Genomic DNA, 24,150 nt, shown 5'->3' with positions numbered 1-24,150 from the left:
ACGATCCTACACCCACTAGGGATAATTTACACATACACCGAGTCAATTAACCTACATACCTGTACCTGGGAGGAAACTAAAAATCTTGGAGAAAACCCACGCAGATCACGGGGAGAAGGTACAAACTCCGTACAGGCAGCACCCGTAGTCGGGATCGGACCCGGGTCTCCGGCACTGCAAGCGCTGTAAGGCGGCAACTCTACCGCTGCTCTGCCGTTTCTATAAGATCCTCCCTCAATCTCCTAAATTCTAGCGAGTATAGGCCGAGTCTATCCAGTCTTTCTTCATATGAAAGTCCTGACATCCCAGGAATCAGTCTGGTGAACCTTCTCTGCACTCCCTCTATGGCAATAATGTCCTTCCTCAGATTTGGAGACCAAAACTGTACGCAATACTCCAGGTGTGGTCTCACCAAGGCCCTGTACAACTGCAGTAGAACCTCCCTGCTCCTATACTCAAATCCTTTTGCTATGAAAGCTAACATACCATTCGCTTTCTTCACTGCCTGCTGCACCTGCATGCCTACTTTCAATGACTGGTGTACCATGACACCCAGGTCTCGTTGCATCTCCCCTTTTCCTAATCGGCCACCATTTAGATTTATAGTCTGCTTTCCTGTTTTTGCCACCAAAGTGGATAACCTCACATTTATCCACATTATACTGCATCTGCCAAACATTTGCCCACTCACCCAGCCTATCCAAGTCACCTTGCAGTCTCCTAGCATCCTCCTCACAGCTAACACTGCCCCCCCAGCTTAGTGTTATCCGCAAACTTGGAGATGTTGCCTTCAATTCCCTTATCCAGATCATTAATATATATTGTAAATAGCTGGGGTCCCAGCACTGAGCCTTGCGGTACCCCACTAGTCACTGCCTGCCATTGTGAAAAGGACCCGTTTACTCCTACTCTTTGCTTCCTGTTTGCCAACCAGTTCTCTATCCACATCAATACTGAACCCCCAATACCGTGTGCTTTAAGTTTGTATACTAATCTCTTATGTGGGACCTTGTCGAAAGCCTTCTGAAAGTCCAGACACACATCCACTGGTTCTCCCCTATCCACTCTACTAGTTACACCCTCGAAAAATTCTATAAGATTCGTCAGACATGAATTACCTTTCATAAATCCATGCTGACTTTGTCCAATGATTTCACCACTTTCCAAATGTGCTGCTATCCCATCTTTAATAACTGACTCTAGCAGTTTCCCCACTACCGATGTTAGACTAACTAGTCTGTAATTCCCCGTTTTCTCTCTCCCTCTCTTCTTAAAAAGTGGGGTTACGTTACCTACCCTCTAATCCTCAGGAACTACTCCAGAATCTAAAGAATTTTGAAAAATTATCACTAATGCATCCACTATTTCTGGAGCTACTTCCTTAAGTACTCTGGGATGCAGCCTATCTGGCCCTGGGGATTTATCGGCCTTTAATCCATTCAATTTACCCAACACCACTTCCCGACTAACCTGGATTTCACTCGGTTCCTCCATCTCCTTTGACCCGCGATCCCCTGCTATTTCCGGCAGATTATTTATGTCTTCCTTAGTGAAGACGGTACCAAAGTGGTTATTCAATTGGTCCGCCATATCCTTGTTCTCCATGATCAATTCACCTGTTTCTGACTGCAAGGGACCTACATTTGTTTTAACTAATCTCTTTCTCTTCACATATCTATAAAAACTTTTGCAGTCAGTTTTTATGTTCCCTGCCAGTTTTCATTCATAATCTATTTTCCCTTTCCTAATTAAGCCCTTTGTCCTCCTCCGCTGGTCTCGGAATTTCTCCCAGTCCTCTGGTATGCTGCTTTTTCTGGCTAATTTGTACGCTTCATCTTTTGCCTTGATACTACCCCTGATTTCCCTTGTTATCCATGGATGCACTACCCTCCCTGATTTATTCTTTTGCCAAACTGGGATGAACAATTTTTGTAGTTCATCCATACAGTCTTTAAATGCCTTCCATTGCAAATCCATCGTCAACCCTTTTAGAATTAATTGCCAGTCAATCTTGGCCAATTCACGTCTCATACCCTCAAAGTTACCTTTCTTTAAGTTCAGAACCCTTGTTTCTAAATTAACAATGTCACTCTCCATCCTAATGAAGAACTCAACCATATTATGGTCACTCTTGCCCAAGGGGGCACGCACAACAAGACTGCTAACTAACCCTTCCTCATTACTCAATACCCAGTCTAGAATAGCCTGCTCTCTCATTGGTTCCTCTACATGTTGGTTTAGAAAATTATCCCGCATACATTCCAAGAAATCCTCTTCCTCAGAACCCCTGCCAATTTGATTCACCCAATCTATATGTAGATTGAAGTCACCCATTATAACTGTTTTACCTTTGTTGCACGCATTTCTTATTTCCTGTTTGATGCCATCCCCAACTTCACTACTACTGTTAGGTGGCCTGTACACAACACCCACTAGCGTTTTCTGCCCCTTAGTGTTTCGCAGCTCTACCCATACTGATTCCACATCCTCCAAGCTAATGTCCTTCCTTTCCATTGCGTTAATCTCCTCTCTAACCAGCAATGCTACCCCACCTCCTTTTCCTTTCTGTCTATCCCTCCTGAATATTGAATATCCCTGGATGTTCAGCTGCCAGCCTTGGTCACCCTGGAGCCATGTCTCCGTGATCCCAACTATATCATAATCATTAATAGCTATCTGCACATTCAACTCATCCACCTTATTACGAATACTCCTTGCATTGAGACACAAAGCCTTCAGGCTTGTTTTTACAACGCTCTTACCCCTTTTACAATTATGTTAAAAAGTGGCCCTTTTTGATTTTTGCCCTGGATTTGTCTGCCTGCCACTTTTACTTTTCACCTTGCTACCTATTGCTTCTACCCTCATTTTACACCCCTCTGTCTCTCTGCTCACCCATTTAAGAACCCCACCACCTCTTATTCTCTGTTTATTATTGTTTTCTTCTTTCCCCCCTACATGTTGGGTCTGAGTGCTTTCCTTCTCTGCCTCCTGCCTCACACACTGTCTACTAGCTTTCTCTATTTGAGTCCCTCCCCCCAACCGTTCTAGTTTAAAGGGATAGGTGCAAACTAGTTAATACAGGCAGTGGAACTCAACAGGATGACAGTGCAATTAGTATGATGACTATGGTGGGCGAGGGACGGAGTGAGGGGATGCAAGGGTTAAACAGAGAGAGAGGATGAAAGGGTTACACTGAGAGAGAGGATGCAAGGGTTACACTGAGAGAGAGGATGCAAGGGTTACACTGAGAGAGGATGAAAGGGTTACACTGAGAGGATGAAAGGGTTAAACAGAGAGAGAGGATGAAAGGGTTAAATAGAGAGAGAGGATGCAAGGGTTACACTGAGAGAGAGGATGAAAGGGTTAAATAGAGAGAGAGAGAGGGGATGCAAGGGTTAAACAGAGAGAGAGAGGGGAATGAAAGGGTTAAACAGAGAGGGGATGCAAGGGTTAAACAGAGAGAGAGAGGAGATGCAAGGGTTAAACAGAGAGAGAGAGAGGGGATGAAAGGGTTAAACAGAGAGAGGGGATGCAAGGGTTAAACAGAGAGAGAGAGAGAAAGAGAGGGGATGCAAGGGTTAAACAGAGAGAGGGGATGCAAGGGTTAAACAGAGAGAGAGAGAGAGAGAGAGGGGATGCAAGGGTTAAACAGAGGGGATGCAAGGGTTAAACAGAGAGAGGGGATGCAAGGGTTAAATGGAGAGAGGGGATGCAAGGGTTAGAGAGAGAGAGAGGATGAAAGGGTTAAACAGAGAGAGGGGATGCAAGGGTTACAGCAAAGACTCTGTGAAAGAGAGCGACATTTAGAATAAAGACTGCAAAATGCCACTAACACAATTGGATTGTCTACAAAAACCCTACGAAAATACCTAAAAGGTGTTAATAATTGTAATTTTATGATTAACACCCAGAAACAAGCTGAAATGGGGCCTGTGCCATTCCTGATGAGAGCCACAAGGAAAGTTCCATCTGTAATCTTTGCTCTGCCTCACAGGGTTCTCCAAGGCAGCTAAAGAAGTGCACAAAAGGGGGAATGTGTAGGAAGGAACTGCAGATGCTGGTTTAAACAGAAAATAGACACAAAATGCTGGAGTAACTCAACAGGACAGGCAGCATCTCTGGAGAGTAGGAATGGGTGACGTTTTGGGTGGAGACCCTCCTTCAGACTGAGAGTCAGGGGAAAGGGAAATGTGAGATGTAGAGAAAAATAGAACAAATGAATGAAAGAGATGCAAATAAATTATGACGAGAAAGGAATCAGGCCTGTTAGCTGTGTGCCAAGATCTCGGGGAAAACCCACGTGGTCACAGGAGAACGTACAAACTCCTTACAGACAGCACCTGTAGTCGGGATCGAACCCGGGTCTCTGGCGCTGCAAGTGTTGTAAGGCAGCAACTCTACTGCTGCACCACAGTGCCACCCGATTCTTAAGGGCCTGTCCCGCTGCGGGGACCTAATTTGCGAGTTTAGAAGAGTTTGCGCTCAACTCAAACTCGCAGCATGGTCGACACGTGGTCCTAGGAGGTCTATGTAACTCTCCTTCATGCTCGAGAGAAGTTCCCGCATACTCGAGGCCTCAATTTGGTTGAAGAGTATTTTTTAGCATGCTGAAAATTGTCCGCGAGTAAAAATTGGTCGGCATGGAAAAAAATGGCTATTTTTCTTACTCCTAGGTTTAGTCGAAGTAGGTCGTAGTAGGCCGGCATGTTAGTCGTAGGTAATCGAAGGCAATCGAGGGTAGTCGAAGGTAGTCGGAGATAGTGTTAGTATAGTCGATGGACATCGAAGGAGGTCGTCTTCACTCTCCACTATTCGGTGTCCAATTTTCCCGAAGCTAGTCTTCAACATAGTCTAAGGAGGTCGTAGGAGGTGTTCTACTTCGGCGATACAACAAGACCATGACACTTTTTAAAACTCTCCAAAACTCTTCTAAACTCGCAAATTAGGTCCCATTGGGACAGGCCCTTTACCTCTTTTCACAGAGTTTGTCTGCTCTGTCTGGGACTATCTGGGCTTCTCCTCACCCTAAAGATATGCATCAATGCACCAAATTGCTTCCTTCGTTGTAATAATAAAATATATAACACCCATATTAGATTAACATGCGCTATTGATGAGTTATGGGATAGTGAAGATTGTTGCATGAGATTCCAGAAATAGCAATAATAGTCACTAGGGAATCCAAGAATTCCCTCTGGAATAAGAGATCCCATTTCACAAACTTGACTGAATTGTCTGAAGAGGTTCTGTAGATATTACCAGTGTGGAATTAACCCAAGTTAATAACATCCACAAACAGCGTGCATCCGAACCATTAAAACATACAGGAATTGGACTTCAAGCCCCTTGACCATGCTTGGATAAGCTGCCAGCATTTATTATGCTCCCATGGACAGCTCACTTCAGTAAAGATATTGATATCAAACAGCTGTCTTGCTGTCAGTAGTCCACAAATTTGTCTTAGAAGTGGGTATTGGTGCATGCCTGTTGAGTATTGCCCACTGAACTGGAAAAGACATGACCATCTTCACTTAAGCCTGAAGCAAAGAAAGTTTGTTTTATATAATAAACATTGTAGCATCTGCTCGACGATTGTTTTGCCCAAAGTAATCCCTTTTCTATGGGTTCAATTCAATATTAAACCCATAGAAACTGGGATGAGCACTCAACACGACTTCACATTAATCACTATGTGTAGGAAGGAACTGCAGATATAACTATTATTATATTTTCTGATGAGTTAGAAGCAGGTTCATTTGACCCATCAAATGTATGCATCCTTTCAGAGCAAACCCATACCCCTTGAGGGCCTGTCCCACCTTCACGACCTAATTCACGCCCTCTGCTGAGTTTGCCCTTGACTCATACTCGCAGCATGGCCGTCACGAGGTCGTAGGTAGGTCGTAGCAGGCCGTGATGCTAGTCATAGGTACTCGTGGCATCAAGTAGGTCGGGGCGTTTTTTCAACATGATGAAAAATGTCCATGAGTAAAAAAGGTTGTGAATTAGGTCGTGAAAGTGGGACAGGCCCTTTACCCATTGTGGATGCAATCTATTTGCTCACACATGCCCATTAATACTCCCTGCTTCCCAATTCTTTGACGGCCCAGGGCCAATATGGGCAACTTACAGTGATCCATTAGAAATCTCAGTCAGATATCTTAGTGCAACGGTGATCGGGTGATCAGGTGAGGGAACAGTGTTTAATGTGAAGATAGAGACAAAAAGCTGGACTAACCCAGCGTGGCAGACAGCATCTCTGGAGAAAAAGAACAGGTGACGTCACCTATTCTTTTTCTCCAGAGATGCTGTCTGAACCACTGAGTTACTCCAGCATTTTGTGTCCATCTTCGATCTTAAACCAGCATCTGCAGTTCCTTCCTAGATATAGAAATTGATGAAGGTATCCAAACTCTCCACTTTGGGAATTTCAATGGTCACCTGCTAAATTATTCAAGGGAACTGGTAGAAATGCCACAGAGATCAAGTGCTGCAAAATAGTTTCAGACTTAACACAGATTGTGATTCTGCGGACAGAGAGCTACCTAATGGCTTATTTACTTATTTGCTTTCAGCCCTATGCTGATCCAGTCCACGATCCTACATGGAGGTGGTGGCAAAATTCACGGAAAGCTCAGGTGGGATGAACAATGGAATATCGGAAAAATATTTCTGAACCGCAAAGATAATAACGGAAATAATATGTTTAACGATAGTTTGTAATTAGATTTTTCAGAAGATTGCATTTGTTACAAAATTATAAGGTCCTAAGTCATAAAGAATAGGAGTAGATTTGGGCCATTCGGCCCATTCAATCATGGCTGATCTATCTCTCCTAACCCCATTCTCCTGCCATCACCTCATAACCTCTGACTGGTAATAATCAAGAATCTATCGATCTCTGCCTTAAAAATATCCACTGACTTGGCCTCCACAGCCTTCAGTGGCAAAGAATTCCACCGATTCACCACCCTCTGACTAAAGAATATTGAAAATTATGATTAATTTGTTGCTGTAGCAGATTAATATTAATTAATTTGTTGCTGTAACATATCCTTATGCAGTCAAATGAAAAGAGAATGTCATGAACATGATAGATGAAGGAATGTCAATGGTGTTCTGGATTTCTAGACAACATCTGTCATCCTTCTGCATAAGAGCATTTGCTAAAATGAAAGACTATGGATATAAGGAAACCTCCTGACATGGATTGGAAATTCAGTAGAAAGTTGAAGAGTATGGGACTAGGGTATGCACTTCAATTGGGAGGACACGACAAGCTGGAGTAACTCAGTGGGACAGGCAGCATCTCTGGAGAGAAGGAATGGGTGACTTTTCGGGTAAGACCCTTCAGACTCGATCCGAAACGTTACCCATTCCTTCTCTCCAGAGATGTTGCCTGTCTCGTTGAGTTACTCCAGCTTTTTGAGTCTATCTTCACACTCATGTGCGTTTTCACACTTCTATACCTTTTGCCTGATGGTAGAGGGGAGAAAAGGGAGTGGCCGGGGTGCGGTCCATCCTTGATTTTGCTGCTGGCCTTGCCGAGGCAGCGTGAGGTGTAGTTGGAGTCAATAGAAGGGAGGATGGTTTATGTGATGGTCTGCTGCGTCCACAATTTGACCCACTTTCTTGCGTGCGCTTAGACACCCGATGCTGCTCTATTCTTCTCTATTCCAATAATACTGCCTTTTTGTACTCCTTCCAAAACGTACAACTTCACATTTCAACAATATACATTTCACTTCCCTTTATACTCCATCTGCCAACATTTCTTCTTCCTCACCTAAGCTATCAATATCGCTGTGTAAACTGTTGGAATCTCCTCACAACTTTGCTTCTCACCTGTTTTTGTGTTATCTGTAAATTTGACGAGGGTACATATATTTAGTTTAGTTTAGTTTAGAGGTACAGCGCGGAAACAGGCCCTTTGGCCAACGAGTCCGCTCCGACCTGCGATCCCCGCACAATAACACTATCCTTAGGGGTAATTTTACATTGACATTGACCTACAAACCTGCATGTCTTTGGAGTGTGGGATGAAACTGGAGCATCTGGAGAAACGAGGAGAACATACAAACTCCATACAGACAGCACCTGCAACTTCTGTAAAATAATTTCGGCTGATTTCAGTTTCAAAGATACAATTTATCTTTGGTTTGGATTGACATAATGTAGCTCCCTTAACTTGCAGAATCATCTTAACATTTAAGGGCCTGTCCCACTTGGCCGTCATTTGCGCAGATGGCGCGCGAAGATTTTGTACATCACAAAATCCTGCGACGTCGCGGGCGGCTGCACGCCACTGCCTATGTCAGCATGCACCATGCGCCCGTAATGCGCACCATGCGCGCATCGTGACGCGTAAATGATGTCGCGTAAATTACGCTCAAATGACGGCCAAGAGGGACAGGCCCTTTAAGATGTTGTAATTGTATTACACAATATTATGTTATGGACACGCTGCAGGCAGGAAACATGTTCCCGATGTTGGGGGAATCCAGAACCGGGGGCCACAGTTTAAGAATCAGGAGTAAGCCATTTAGAACGGAGACGAGGAAACACTTTTTCTCACAGAGAGTTGTGAGTCTGTGGAATTCTCTGCCTCAGAGGGCGGTGGAGGCAGGTTCTCTGGATGCTTTCAAGAGAGAGCTAGATAGGGCTCTTAAAAATAGCGGTGTTAGGGGATATGGGGAGAAGGCAGGAACGGGGTACTGATTGGGGATGATCAGCCATGATCACATTGAATGGCGGTGCTGGCTCGAAGGCCCGAATGGCCTACTCCTGCACCTATTGTCTATTGTCTATTGTCTATAGTTATGTAAGATGAACACTCTTTATCCCTCTTCTCATCTCCCAACTCCTGTTATCTCAAATAGTAGCTGTTCTTTATGAAACCTCTTCCAGGTTCACCTGCATCTCCTCCAACCTCATCTATTGCATCCGCTGCTCTAGATGTCAGCTGATCTACATCGGTGAGACCAAGCGTAGGCTTGGCGATCGTTTCGACGAACACCTCCGCTCGGTCCACATTAACCAACCTGACCTCCCGGTGGCTCAGCACTTCAACTCCTCCTCCCATCCCGTATCCGACCTCTCTGTCCTGGGCCTCCTCCATGGCCAGAGTGAGCAACACCGGAAATTGGAGGAACAGCACCTCATACTTGGGTAGTCTGCATCCTAGTGGCATAAACATTGAATTCTCCCAATTCCGTTAGCCCTTGCTGTCTCCTACCCTTCTTAACTCTCCCTCAGCCCTTGGGCTCCTCCACATCCTTTTTCCTTTCTTCTCCCCCCCCCCCCCCCCACCCCCCATCAGTCTGAAGAAGGGTTTCGGCCCGAAATGTTTTATTTTTCGCCTATTTCCTTCGCTCCATAGATGCTGCTGCACCAGCTGAGTTTCTCCAGCACTTTTGTCTACCTTCTTAATTTCATGCTACTTTTATCTTTCCATTCAAGCATTACTACTTCTACATGGCCAGTAATAAACTCTCCAAAGCAGGACTCTATGTGGAAACATATGATTTTCGGAAGAAATATGACACGTTGGAATTTGATAGAACGCCTGACATCATTTACCTGGACAAGGGCAAATGGTATGAATTTACCATCTACCTCACTGTGAACACTGGTGAGTTCAAATATTATTTCTACATGCCAGCCTCACTTCAGTATAAGGAGTCAAAGCAAGGAGCGCCTGTTAAAAATCAGTTGCTCAACTTTAAGGAGATGCAAGGATCTGCATAAGCAGGCTTACAATAAAAGGTACATCATGCTGGAGTAACGCAGCAGGTCAGGCAGCATCTCTGGGCAGGCACGGAAATCGCTATCATACTAGGGGGGGGACGGGGGACACACAATTTCTTGGCGGCCGCGCGCGCATGCGCACACTCACACACGCGCGAGGCTTCAGAGGCTCAATCCAGCGCTAAATGCAGCTCTGCCTGTCTCGCCAGGTTAACCTACAGCCCTACCTGGACTGACGGGACACCAGCGCTGCTTCTCCGCGCTGGCTGTAAACCTGGGCCATATTTCCCGCAAGTCCAGGCAGGGCTGTAGGTTAACCCAGCGGGACAGGCAGAGTTGAGCTGGGTTTAGCGCTGCTTCTCTGCGCTGGCTGTGGGCCTGGTGGCACAGCTCCCGTCTGACTCCTGACGTCTCTGGTCACCCGTGGGGGGGGGGGGGGGAACTCAGGTGGAGACGGGACAGCGCCGGAGAGCCGGGATCGATCCTGGCTGCGGATGAGGCGCAGGTCTGTGCCGAGAGTGGCTTGGCATGTCTCCCTTCTCCAATCACCACACTCTATCCTCAGTCCCACCCACCCCCCCACTCCTCCTTCCTCCAACGATCGCGCTGAATCATCATGTCCCGCCCCCATTGCCTGCTGACCAACGTCTCTCTTGTCAAATCAGTGCCCTCGATCAACAGTCCCACCCCACTGTCTCGCGGAAAGCGGAGATTTCACCGGGTTTTAAAATCCGGATTACAAAAACTGGGGGGGATCGTCCCCCACCTCTCCAAACAGGGGGGGGGGGACATGTCCCCCCCTGCCCCCCCTGGATTTCCGCCTCTGTCTCTGGGGGAACACGGATAGGTGGAAAGGGAACAGAGAAGATTTAAGAGGATGTTGCCAGGACTAGATTGTCTGAGCTATAGGGAGAGGTTGAGCAGGCTGGGACTCTATTCTTTGGAGCGCAGGAGGATGAGGGGTGATCTTATAGCGGTGTATAAAATCATGAGAGGAATAGATCGGGTAGATGCACAGACTGTCTTGCCCAGAGTAGGTGAATCAAGGACAAGAAGACATTGTTTTCAGGTGAAAGGGAAAAAATGTAATCATAATTTGAGGGCTAGATTTTTCACACAATGGGTTGTGGGGATATGGATCAAACTGTCAGAGGAGGTAATTGAAGTAGGGACTATCCAAACATTTAATGAAACAGTTAGACAGGTACATGGATAGGACAGGTTTGGAGGGATAGGGGCAAAACGCGGGCAGGTGGGACTAGTATAGCTGCGACATGTTGGTCGGTGTGGGCAAGTTGGGCCAAAGGGTCTGTTTCCGCACTGTATCACTCTGACTATGAGATGACGTTTCAGGTTGCGTCCGTTCTTCAATCAGATTGTGTTCAAACAGCCAGCACTTTGTGTCTATTTTTGTGGAACTTTAAAGTTGGTTCATTTGGGTTGGGTTCGTTTAGTTTGACCATCTTTTTTCAACATTGAGTGATGGTGATCCCATCAGTTTCACAGGCTGGGAACATGACTCTGAGTAAGGAGAAGTTGAATTGTGATTTGAAATCTGAAAGGTCTGGGGATTAATGCATGCCAAGTCCTTAAGATCTATACAGCAGTTTTAGTGTTTTACATATTTATTGACATTATTTAAATTTTTTTTTTTTATTTCAGTGATATTTATATAGTGACAATGTTTATATGCAAACTGGAGAAATTGTTCGCGGTTTGCAAACACCAAGTAATTAAACATAACAAATTTCCCAGATATGTTTGGAGCACACACACGCACGCACACGCACACACGCACGCGCACGCACGCACACACACGCACGCACACACACACACGCGCACGCACGCACCCACGCACACACACGCACGCACACACGCACATGCACGCACGCAGTCTGACTGTCCCCCTGACTAAATTTTATCCCTGTCTGCTTCATTGTCACCTTCTCCTAGCTAACAATGATCTATTCTACATTTTCCTTGAACTGCATCTCCTTTGATGTCTCATTTTCACACCTTCCCCTTCCTTATCTCAGTGTCTCCCTCGCCCCTGACTCTCAATCTGAAGATGGGTCTTGACCCGAAACATCAACTATTCCTTCTCTGCAGAGATGCTGCCTGTCCCACTGAATTACTCCAGCATTTTGTGTCTTTCTTTGATGTAAACCAGCATCTGCAGTTCCTTCCTACATGTTACATTGTTCTTCAAATTAAAATGCTATTAATGCATGATTTTTACAATGCATGTGTAACACATTTTTCCTGAATTTTCGTTCAAATGAGTATGGCTACATGGACAATAATTTGTGATATTTTATTGCAGGAAAGGAGAGTGACGAATATGAAATCAATCAGGCTTGGATGTCTGTGCAGGTTTCATCTCCAGATTATATTATGGCTGCACTAGACAGGCAGGAGTTATTGAGTGGAGGAAATTTAATATATCAGGTATTTATGGAGTCCTGAGATGCATAAAACACAAAGAAACTTATGGAATCATTATTGGATTATGATAATATAATTTTATCACATGGTGGGTATATGGAACAAGGTGCCAGAGGAGGTAGTTGAGGCAGGGACTATCCCACCATTTAACAGGTACAGGGTACAGGCATTGGCGGAAAACCCGGGGGGGCCAGGGGGGACATGTCCCCTCCATGTTTTCAGAGGTGGGAGACGGTCCCCCTCACGTTACAAGCTTAAAATCTGTGGTACAGATCTGCAGTAATTGACTCATTCTAATGGTAACAACCCCGTAGTAGAGGCATCCTCGTCACGGGGCTGGAAACTGGAAGAATCCCAAGCTAATTAGCTGTGTGCCCTATTTCAGGGCGCACGTCTGAAGCTTCCGATGCCTCGCGTGTGTGTGTGAGTGTGCGCATGCACGCGCGGCCGCCAAGAAATTGTGTTCCCCCTGACCCTCGGTCCCCCCCATGTTTTGACAGTGATTTCCGTCTCCATATTCCTCCAAACCTGTCCTATCCATGTCCTGTACCGTACAGGACATGGATAGGACAGGTTTGGAGGGATATGGACCAAGCGCGGGCAGGTGGGACTAATGTAGCTGGGACATGTTGGCCGGTGTGGGCAAGTTGGGCCGAAGGGCCTGTTTCCACGCTGTGTCACTCTATGACTCTATGTGATGCAAAAAACCGTGAGTGATCCAGAAGGTCTTTTATGCTTTTCATTCAAATTTGAATGTAGAAGTGGAAAATAATTTGACACAAGCAATTTGCATCATTGTACAGTGAATGGTGGAGTTGGCTCCATGTAATGTAAGAGGTTTGGAGAGTGAACATAGAACAGCATAGGAACAAGATATTCTGCCCACAATGTCCATGCCAAACATGCTGCTGAGTTTAACTCATCTTCTCGACCTGCCTTTAAGTAAGTTAAGGGCCTGTCCCACCAGTATGCGATTACATGTGTCTAGCGCGACCAATCGTGGTCGCTTGAGACGTACGGCCTCGCGGGGCCGGTTCTAATTCGAACCGCGGAGGCGTATGGAGTTGTGCGGGGCTGGTCCCGACATCATACTCACCAATCAGCTGGGTAGGAGGCGGGTCGACTGAATTTGGACGTCGCATTTAACTGTCGTAACTGTCACTGTGTGTAACAGTCGCGGTGACGTCATCACGCAACGGCACGCCGGGCGGTGACGTCATCGTGCAACGCCACGCGCTAGGCGTACGCCGTCAAGACGCTGCATACGACGTCAAGACGCTGCGTACGCTCTCAATGTGCCTGCGGGCCGGCAGGCCGTTGGCGCGCGGGATTTTCGGACAGTGTAAGATTTTTGGAGCCCGCGCGATGTCGGGACCAGCCCCGCACAACTCCATACGCCTCCAACAAAGATGCCCCATCTACACCAGTCCCACCTGTCCGTGTTTGGCCCATATCCCTCTAAATCTTTCTATCCACGTACCTGTCCACATGTCTTTTAAATGCTGTTATAGTACCCGCTTCAACTACCTCCTTTGACAGCTCCCTTTTGACACCACCATTTTGGAGTCCATGATATTATTGGTGTTGGGTTTGTAACTTGGCCATAAAGGCCCGTTGTTCTGGTGGCATTGCAGGGTCGACCTGGCCAAGTGTAGCTGTTGGTGTCCTCCACAACTGCACCACTGGTCTGTGCAGCTGCAGATCGCGTGTGGTCCATCCTCTTGTTGGGGCGCCTGGTCCAGTGGAGCTCCAGGCTGCTGCGGGGCCTACAGCGGCCCACTCCACCGTCGAGTTGCACCGTAAGGCCTCCGCAACTGGTCCGCTTACCGGCCCTTTTTCCCTTGCATCCGCCGCCACAATATTGAATCCCTTCACTCTCCTCTCCGGCTCTCGGGGATGAGCAGGGCAGGGGTCGGCTGCTTTGCGCTTGGGGTCGGGATGCCTCGTTCCGCGGCGGGTGAGCCAGGCCTGGTGCCAGGCGATAGGCGCGGCACCACTGTCTGAGAGCCGGAGAGGAGAATGAAAAAAGGATTCAACATTGACTGTCTGCCTATCCAAAAGATTCCTCTCCAATAGATTCCCAACCACTGCTGTGGGGCTCCCTGGCCTATAATTTCATTACTTAGAGTGGTGCAATGTAGAAACAGGCCCTTCGGCCCAACTTGCCCACACCGGCCAACATGCCCCAGCTACACTAGTCCCACCTGCCTGCGTTTGATCCTTCCAAACCTGTCCTATCCATGTTCCTGTCTAACTGTTTCTTAAATGTTGGGATAGTCCCTGCCTCAACTACCTCCTCTGGCAGCTCGCTCCACACACCCACCACCCTTTGTGTGAAAATATTACCCCTCAAATTCCTATTAAATCTTTTCCCCTTCACCTTAAATCTGTCCTCTGGTCCTGAATTCCCCAACTCAGTGCAAGAGACTGTGCATCTACCCGATCTATCCCTCTCATTTTATACATCCTCTCTTAAAAAAAGGTAGGGTGGAAGAGGCGGGTGTTGTAGGCAGTAGCAAGTGGCAAGTCATTGCAAAAGCTTCCACCAGTAATCAGATTTGTGAATTGATTTGGATGAATGTGCTTTTGTTATGATATAGTATGCTTCAAACTATATTTGGCTTTTTTAATAAGGAAAAATTACTTTAGATCCAGAATCATATAATAAATGGTTTCTCTCTAAATCATAAACAAGTGGAAAACTAATGGAGAATCTGAAAATTTATGCTGAAGTTTATTGACAATAGACAATAGGTGCAAGAGTAGGCCATTTGGCCCTTCGAGCCATTCAATGTGATCATGGCTGATCAACCACAATCAGTACCCCATTCCTGCCTTCTCCCCATATCCCCTGACTCCGCTATTTTTAAGAGCCCTATCTAGCTCTCTCTTGAAAGCATCCAGAGAACCTGCCTCCACCGCCCTCTGAGGCAGAGAATTCCACACTCACCACTCTCTGTGAGAAAATGTGTTTCCTCGTCTCCGTTCTAAATGGCTTACTCCTTATTCTTAAACTGTGGCCCCTGGTTCTGGACTCCCCCAACATCGGGAACATGTTTCCTGCCTCTAGCGTGTCCAAGCACTTAACAATCTTTGGTTGGGCTATGGGCTATTGGTTGGGCTATGTTCAATTTGAAATTTGAAATTTGTCCCAAGTAATATATTTGAGTCATTGGTTCGCAAGCTGGTCGAGGCCTCCAGTACACCCATCATGTAGTGATTGTGGATTTCTTTTTGCAAATGGGGCCAAAATTGCCGACTGTGCATGTGTGAGAATTTCACTGTGCAGTGCATATGTGACCCCTTTTGTAAACTCTCCTTTGTGAAGAATTTAATCATTCCACGTCCATTGGAGTGTTTGGTTTGAGTGCAGCACCTTGCACTGCAAAGTTATTTCAAGACTTAAGGGCCTGTCCCACCAGCATGCGGCGAGCGCGACCTAACGTGGTCGCTTGAGCCGTACGGCCTCGCGGGGCCGGTCCCACTTCGATCGCCGGAGCCGTATGGAGTTGTGCGGGGCAGGTCCCGACATTGCGCGGGGCTCCGAAAAACTGACACTGTCCAAAAATTCCGCGCGGCAACGGCCTGTCGGCCCGCAGCCACATTGAGGCCGTGGGCGTGCTCAATGGGCGTGCGCAGCGTCGAGACGCCGTACGCAGTGTCTTGATGGCGTACGCCTAGCGTGCGGCGTTGCGCGATGACATCACCGCCCGGCGTGCCGTTGCGTGATGACGTAACCGCCAGACCCCGTGCGACATCCAAATTCAGTCGGCCCGCCTCCTGACCAGCTGATTGGTGAGTATGATGTCGGGACCAGCCCCGCACAACTCCAGACGGCTCCACGGTTGGAAGTGGGACCGGCCCCGCGAGGCCGTACGCCTCAAGCCACCACGTTTTGTCGCGCTAGACGCATGCAATCGCATGCTGGTGGGACAGGCCCTTTATGGAATTGAATTCTGGTTGCTGCAAACAGGCTAACTTGCTGTTTCCAAGGCGGTAGAGTGTTTTTTCATACAACAGCTATCAAGAAATAGGTAGCAGTTAACAACCTGTTGTAAACTATCTGTCCAGGTAAATTTGGCCATTAGACCATTGATATACTTGTGCAACCTTCACACAGTCGACAATAAACCAAACAGAACACACTCAACAGACTCTTTTGTTTCTCTATCATATCACAATTAAGCAGATAATGACTGCAGTTAGGTCCTCAAAGTTTTGCTTCCACTGGTACCCAATTAGAAAAACAGTTACTTTTTTTTTTGCGTGAAATATTTCCATTTGTTTTCTGTACTATATTACTTAATCCTTTTTTTCTCAGGCCTTCGTAATGGATCGAAGCTTTTATGAAGGACAAAGTTTATCAGGAGAAGACCTGATATTGGTTTCAGTTTCAATAAAGGTAAGACAAATCTGAATCGTAATGCAATCAACCCAAGATAACTATTGAAAAATATGAAAATAATAGACGAGGTGACCTAATATTTGATAACTTTTAGACTTTTAGCATTCGGAGATACAGAGCAGATACAGGCCCTTCTGCCACCGAGTCCGTGCAGACCAGCGATCTGGTACACTAACCTTCACACACTAGGGACATTTTTACAATTTTACAAATTATTGAAGCCAATTAACCTGCAAATCTGTAAATTTTTGCAGTGTGGGAGGAAACCAGAGCACCCGGAGAAAACCCATTTGGTCCCAGGGAGAACGTACAAACCCCGTACAGACAGCACCCGTAGTCGGGATCAAACCCAGGTCTCTGGCGCTGTAAGGCAGCAACTCTACCGTTGCACCACTGCGCCACTGCTCCGCCCCGAACAGATATAGATATGGATTTCACAAAAGTTGTTTACGAAAGAAAAGGGATCTAAAAGGGCCAAGAAATTCATTGAGGGAATTTTTGAGCAGCCAGACTAGACAGTTGTCTGCTATCTGCTGGGGCAATTGGTGGAAAAGACAAAGCTGTGGAGAGGTAAAGCCACAAGGCAATATAAAATAGGTGAATGATCATTTTATATAGCAGGAAGAACTAATTCTTGTGAATGGATTAAGTCAATTAATTAATTAATTGATTCTTGCAAATACACTGTAAATGGATCGATTGTAATCATCCCCAGAGCTATAGCTGCTCTGAACCGGCCCGGCTGAGCGCCCCCACCGCCATGAACTGTCTCCCTCGGATGGTCACGTCGCACATCGACCCGGCACAGACTGATTTGCACTTTTTACTGTTTTACCGTTTAACTTTTTTTTATAATTCATGTTTCACACAGAGAGTGGTGAATCTGTGGAATTCTCTGCCACAGAAGGTAGTTGAGGCCAGTTCATTGGCTATATTTAAGAGGGAGTTAGATGTGGCCCTTGTGGCTAAAGGGATCAGGGGGTATGGAGAGAAGGCAGGGATGGGATACTGAGTTGGATGATCAGCCATGATCATATCGAATGGCGGTGCAGGCTCGAAGGGCCGAATGGCCTACTCCTGCACCTATTTTCTATGTATTTATGTTTCTACGTTTCTCTGGGTATCTACATTTTAGTTGTTTAAGTTATGACATTGGATGGAAGCTGCATACCAAATCTCGTTGCACCTATGTGCAATGACAATAAACGATATTATTATTATTATTATTATTATTATTATTATGTATTGTATTTCTGCTGACTGGTTAGCACGTAACAAAAGCATTTCACTGTACCTCGGTACACGTGACAATAAACTAAACTGAATATGGAACTGAACTGTAATGTGCAGTTCGCAAACGTCTTCTTTTATCGAGCCTAGGCATTGAGCTGTTGACCTATACAGATTATGGAGCCTTGCTGACAGAGGTGTTTGAACTTTAACACGTTCAGCTGGAGAATATTGATAAATTAGTCAGAGCAATGGCAGGTGGACTTTAATCCTGAGAAACATGAGGTGATGGATTTTTGGAGGACTAATAAGGATTGATACATACACACTCAATAGTAGAGCCCTAGGAATTGTTGAGGAACAGAGTGACCTTTGTGTATGTGCATAGACCTCTGAAGGTGGTAACATAAGCACTTAGGCACAACAGAGGATGTACTTCCTACGGCAGCTGAGGAAGCACAATCTGCCACAGGCAATGATGGTCCAATTCTACACGGCCATCGTAGAGTCTGTTCTCACCTTCTCCCTCATGGTCTGGTTTGGCTCAGCCACCAAGCACGACACCTGGAGGCTGCAGCGAATCGTCCGATCAGCAGAGAAGATTATTGGCTGCAACCTTCCCTCCATTGATGAACTGTACACTGCAAGGGCCAGGAAGCGAGTGGGCAAGATCATCTCTGACCCCTCTCACCCTGCCCACATTTAATGGCCCAGTATTATGAAAGGGTGCACCATTGTACCCAAAGGTAATTACAGTAATATGAACTATCAAAGATGCAAATGAATAAATGGAGCAGGAAAAATGTTCCCAATGTTGAGCGAGTCCAGAACCAGGGGCCACAGTCTTAGAATAAAGGGGAGGCCATTTAAGACTGAGGTGAGAAAAAACCTTTTCACCCAGAGAGTTGTGAATTTGTGGAATTCCCTGCCACAGAGGGCAGTGGAGGCCAAATCACGGGATGGATTTAAGAGAGAGTTAGATAGAGCTCTTGGGGCTAGTGGAGTCAAGGGATATGGGGAGAAGGCAGACACGGGTTATTGATTGGGGTCAATCAGCCATGATCACAATGAATGGTGGTGCTGGCTCGAAGGGCCGAATGGCCTCCCCCAGCAGCTATTTTCGATGTTTCTATGTCTTTATATATCATAAACCTTATTTACAAGAGGAGTTAGTTGGTGAGGGTAGTGAGTTGCTCGTGACACTCAGCAAGAACGTTGATTTAATTACAACTGAACTCTCTTTTTCAGGTAGTCAATTCTGACCTTGCCTGCTTTTCGGAGTTTGGGAGTCAGGTTATGATGCAGGTAACAAAATAAAAACTCTTACTTAATGCTCTTACAATGAAAATGTCACGTAGCTCAGCTCATAGCAATGCTTGTGTTGTTTTGTAAGCCTCCGTTCATCACTTTTACTGTTCACTTCCAGTTTATATTGTGAATGCAGAAATAAATAATAGGAGATTTTACTTCGGAGTCACGTGAGTGACTACGTCAAGAACCCGCCAGGACGCATGCGTGTCATATCGTCTAACGCATTGCGTACGACTGGCAGGCTGAACGCGATTCTCCTGCCAGCAGTCAGACCTGAAGGTAAGTTTTAAAAACTTTTTCCAGGTTTTATCTTCCTGCAGGAACCTCTACTTAGATACCCCCCCCCCCCCCCCCCCCCCCCCCCCCACATATAGCCGCTTTAAAGACCGCGGAATGCGGGAGCGGACGGAGGTGAATTCGCCTCTCAGGCCGCTGGCGTTGGAACCAGCAGCTTCACACTGGTGCCGGTGTCATCTGGGGGGGGGGGGGGGTGAAACATCGGGGATACCCCGTGACACAAGCCGCTTTAAAGACCGCGGAATGCGGGAGCGGGCGGCGGTGAATTCGCCTCTCAGGCCGCTGGCGTTGGAACCAGCAGCTTCACACTGGTGCCGGTGGCACCTGGGAAAACACAGCGGGGGTACCCCGACACACAGCCGCTTGAAAGACCACGAAATATGGGCAGCGGGCGGCGGAGAAGTCGTCTCTCGGGCCGTTGGCGTTGGAGCCAGCGGCTTCATACTGGTGCCAATGGCACCTTCACAGTGGGGATACACCCCGACAATGTATATCGCGGCTATCCCTTTCACAGGGACCGCGGGGATATCCCTGCTGCAAGAACCACGGGGATACCCAGCACGGCGGGGGGGGGGGGGGGGGGGGGGAAAGGCCCGACTACAAGGGAATCCCGGCTGCATACAAGGACCTCAAGACCCCGCAGCAGAAGGTTTAAAACAGGACCTGCAGGTAAATTCTTTACTCTCAGGTTGTTTAAGTTCTATTTATGTGAGGATGTGTTACAGGAAAGGAACCATGGACTAAGTCCAAATGGAGACTGACTGTGGAGTGCGGGCAGTCAGCAGCGGTTGGCTACACCTGGACCACTAATCGATCATCTGTCTCCGACCTGGCACCTGCACAGTCGGAATAGACACCACAGACTGGCGGGAAGGCCAAGCAAAAAGACTCGGACAAGTCGGGCTGTGAAGACTCACCGCCAGCGGGAGCACTGTGATCGCATATCCCGCATGGAGCGGTTGATGGAGCAGATGCTCCAATGTGACATGCTCCGGTATATGGAGTCTAGTCACCAAGGGGTCACCATGAGTCTAGGACGCCCAAGGCAGCACCTTATTGAGGGCTGCATAATGCATCTCCCTCGACAGAGGGGAGCATTAGGAGTCACTTCTGGGCTGACTCTGAAGACAGGGATTTTGGCTGAAGATACCACAAGTGTGCAGGAGGTGCAGGAACAACACAACCAGCAGCTGGAGCTCGACGAGGGCCATCGGGCTCAAGAAGGCCACATCATCACACAAGACCTCACATCTCCGGCGGCAGCACCCCTACGCACCCACCAGCAAACCACGATGCACTGAAGCTGGTGAAAGCTTGAAGGCCGTACAACCAGAACAAAGGTATTTTTTAGGCCACAGCCCAGAACGGCCTTCCTGGAAGATGCGCCAACCCCGTACTTGAGCTCCTCTACCTCCCAGGAGCAGAAGTGCAAAATCATGCACACATGGTTGAGGCAGCTCCTGGGTATAAGTCCTCCCATTCGGATAAAGGTATGGAGCCACATCGACGATGTCTCCTGTCACGGATACAAGTTGGTAATACTTAAACTGGTTTGAATATTTTCACTGGTTTGGGATAACATAAGATTAGTTTATACTGCACAACAGGTATGGTTGGAGTTGCCTTTCAAGGCAGGCTCACAAGAATGGGATGTGGACTGATCATTGTCAACAGCCTCAACCCGCATGTGCAGTATAGACTTTTCTGAATAACTTCCATGTGATAATTTCTGCTCACAGGGTTGAAGATATTTGAAATTTAACTGGATGTGGCAACGATACACTCAGCAGCGTTGCAAAATGGGCTAACTCCAGTTTCCAGATTATTTACAAAATCACTACTATCAGTGCTTCAACTGCACAGAGCTAACAAATAAGTGGCATGGCCAATCTGGATGATATTGACCATACTGTATTTTACTAAATTAGCCTTATCAGCCACATAGCTGTATTTGAGAAATTGAGGTTCTCACCCGTCCAGTTAAATTCAAATTAAGTTGATACCAACTGAAACTATTGATTATTGGGATGCAATCAAACCATTTATTTGTCTGGGATCAGCTCTGAGACAAAAGATTAGACCTCTGCTATTCTCAGCTGAAACTAACAAAGTCACAATGATGGACGAACAGTATTCAGCTTTGCTCCACTAAAAACCTCTCATCTGTAAATCTTCAGTCATTTCCAAACTGATGCTATTGCCCAAAGATGGGAAATCTACTAATACCATCTCTAGTTACGGAGGCAGATGGGATTAGCATGAGTTATCAAGTGTTCAGTCATGGTATCAAATGCCAATGGACACCAGGTGCATTCTGTGCATTAAAGAGCGTGTGGATATGCATAACCTGCATGCACAAGTCCAAGGTGATACACTTTGGTGGTGGTATATGTTAATCACAAAGGTACAATCAAATCAATGTATCTGGTGATAGTTTTACCTAACCGCATTTAGCACTGGTGTATTATCATGCAAAATCAACGACAACACAGAATGAATGTGTAATCACAAAGTATTTAATGACATTGTGGATCGATGGAACACTAACGATCGAAATGCTTGCATCCAGGCTCAATCAACAGTTGCAAAAAATACGAGGCATATTAGTGGCAAAGGGTGCATTCTCGCTACACTAGGGAGGAATGTTCTTTTATGTCTTCCTCCATTTGGCCTCAATAGACGGGTCTTGCAAAATTCAGCAAGATTCCCGCTTCCGGGTTTTCATAGTGCCTGCCTGGGTTATATACCCATGGTTCCCGCTGATGTGGGGAATGAGCATAAAACTTTACATGGTTATTTCCAGACAAAAAAGATGCTGGTTCAGTTATGATGTTGAATCCATCCTCTGCATGATATAATCAATTCATAGACTTACAGACTCTGAGAAACCGTTTCCTGCGGCTCGGGTTGTCAAACCATAAGCATTAGGAGTGCTCACTGCAGATTGCAGAGATAGCATCAAATAGCAGCAAACCGCATAGGAGAAGGGAAGTATTGTTTATTCTTCTCTACGTTTAATTCGGCACGGATGACTGACACATTGGAATTCAGTTTTATGGGATTATAACATCGTTAAAATTCCATTTACTGTGCCTGAAGTACCTCCTCATCATTTGGCTGCGGAGAATATAAACCACTCTGTCCGGTCTCACCCTCTGACGTCTAGATTATGAAGGGTATCGTCAACTAAAAACCTCCCAGGCCTAGGGACGCAGAGATATGGGTTGTTAACATTGTGCTACGTCACTTCGCCGATAGGCACCAGCAACATCCCTATCCTTGGTCTAACTCGCGTACTAGTGGTTATGCCATGGCGCTGAGTACAGCGCTACGGGTCCAGTCATTGCTACACTGGATAGAATGATCATAACATGTTATAATAACATGTTTTGTTTATGATTAGTCAAGCAGAGTAGGCAGGGACACAGACCAAACTAGATGTTGCATATCCCATGGACCTTGGGTTGTGTGTGATCACGCATGTACACCAGTATGTCAAGGTCCCTAAGAGCCTCATAGACTCTGACTAGCAATATTGTTAGTTACATAAAACCTCGTTAGAAGGAATCACTACAAACCTTCTCCAGAGGGTTAAATGGGTCTGGCATATACAGGAGTGTACATTGAAATTGAGTCTCACTCTACCAGGACCGCTATACCTCAGCAGCAGGGTTATGAACCATATCCTAGCGGCTGCAGGATGGTCAAACTATTAATCTGTACAAATATTCAGAATAAACCTATTGCCAGATCGGGGGTATTCGCCATCTCTATTTTAGGTATGGTACATACTTCCTCCAGGTTGAGGGAGGTTACGATTCCCACTATTATTCATTAATAGCATCAACATGTCTATATCTATGTCATGTCTGAATGCAATATTAATGTTCACTCATCATTGGCCCACTGATGCTGTGTATGACGCCTGGACTCGTTTCCACGGCATGAAATCACAGAGCTTTAAAATCTTCACGTAGTCACTCACGTGACTCCGAAGTAAAACAGTAAGATTAAACGAGAACTTACCAGTTTGAAGTTTGATCTTTATTTTATGAAGAGTAACGTTGAGGGATTACGTGCCCTCCACGCCCACCTTCGATCATAAAGTTCAACTGGTATCCTATTTCTCTAATCTTACTATGTTCAGTTCATTTACTGTTATCTGTGATTTCACACCGCTGCTTTGAAGATTGACACGCATGCGTACTGGCGGGTTCTTCACGTAATCCCTCAACGTTACTCCTCATAAAAATAAAGATCAAACTTCAAACTGGTAAGTTCTCGTTTAATCTTACTATTTTTCTCTACTTCACAGGGTAGCATACAGTTAAAAATCTATGTTGGTTGCCCACCTGGAAACAGACTAGCTTTTGACATTGCCTACACTCTGAACTACAGTATCAGTAAAAATAACGTGTACTTTGACTGTGTCGAGCCAGATGAAATTCCATGCTTCTATTACCAACACTGTAAGTGCTGAACTTAAAGAAAGGTAACTTTGAGGGTATGAGACGTGAATTGGCCAAGATTGACTGGCAATTAATTCTAAAAGGGTTGACGGTGGATATGCAATGGAAGACATTTAAAGACTGCATGGATTAACTACAAAAATTGTTCATCCCAGTTTGGCAAAAGAATAAATCAGGGAAGGTAGTGCATCCGTGGATAACAAGGGAAATCAGGGATAGTATCAAAGCGAAGGATGATGCGTA

The 24,150-nt window shown here is 46.2% G+C and overlaps 2 protein-coding genes across 2 annotated transcripts in view; both read left to right on the top strand.

The window, feature by feature from the left end:
• The window catches only part of LOC116967724 (cation channel sperm-associated protein subunit gamma-like), a 38,655-nt gene extending 28,905 nt beyond the window's left edge, over nt 1-9,750 (top strand). Inside the window, exons 3-4 of the mRNA XM_033014332.1 lie at nt 6,579-6,641; nt 9,463-9,750. Coding sequence (XP_032870223.1) covers nt 6,579-6,641; nt 9,463-9,750 — 351 coding nt within the window. The remainder of the gene's footprint in view (nt 1-6,578; nt 6,642-9,462) is intronic.
• A 6,759-nt stretch (nt 9,751-16,509) lies between these two features.
• Nucleotides 16,510-23,918, top strand: LOC116967723 (cation channel sperm-associated protein subunit gamma-like). The gene is made up of 3 exons (XM_033014329.1): nt 16,510-16,597; nt 19,079-19,135; nt 23,754-23,918. The coding sequence occupies exons 1-3, from the start codon at nt 16,526-16,528 to the stop codon at nt 23,916-23,918; spliced, it is 294 nt and encodes a 97-aa protein (XP_032870220.1). The 5' UTR covers nt 16,510-16,525.
• Nucleotides 23,919-24,150: the final 232 nt, after the last annotated feature.

Source organism: Amblyraja radiata, chromosome 41 (assembly GCF_010909765.2).
Source record: "Amblyraja radiata isolate CabotCenter1 chromosome 41, sAmbRad1.1.pri, whole genome shotgun sequence".
NCBI classification, from domain to species: Eukaryota; Metazoa; Chordata; class Chondrichthyes; order Rajiformes; family Rajidae; genus Amblyraja; species Amblyraja radiata.
This window is presented reverse-complemented; position numbering and strand designations above follow the sequence as displayed.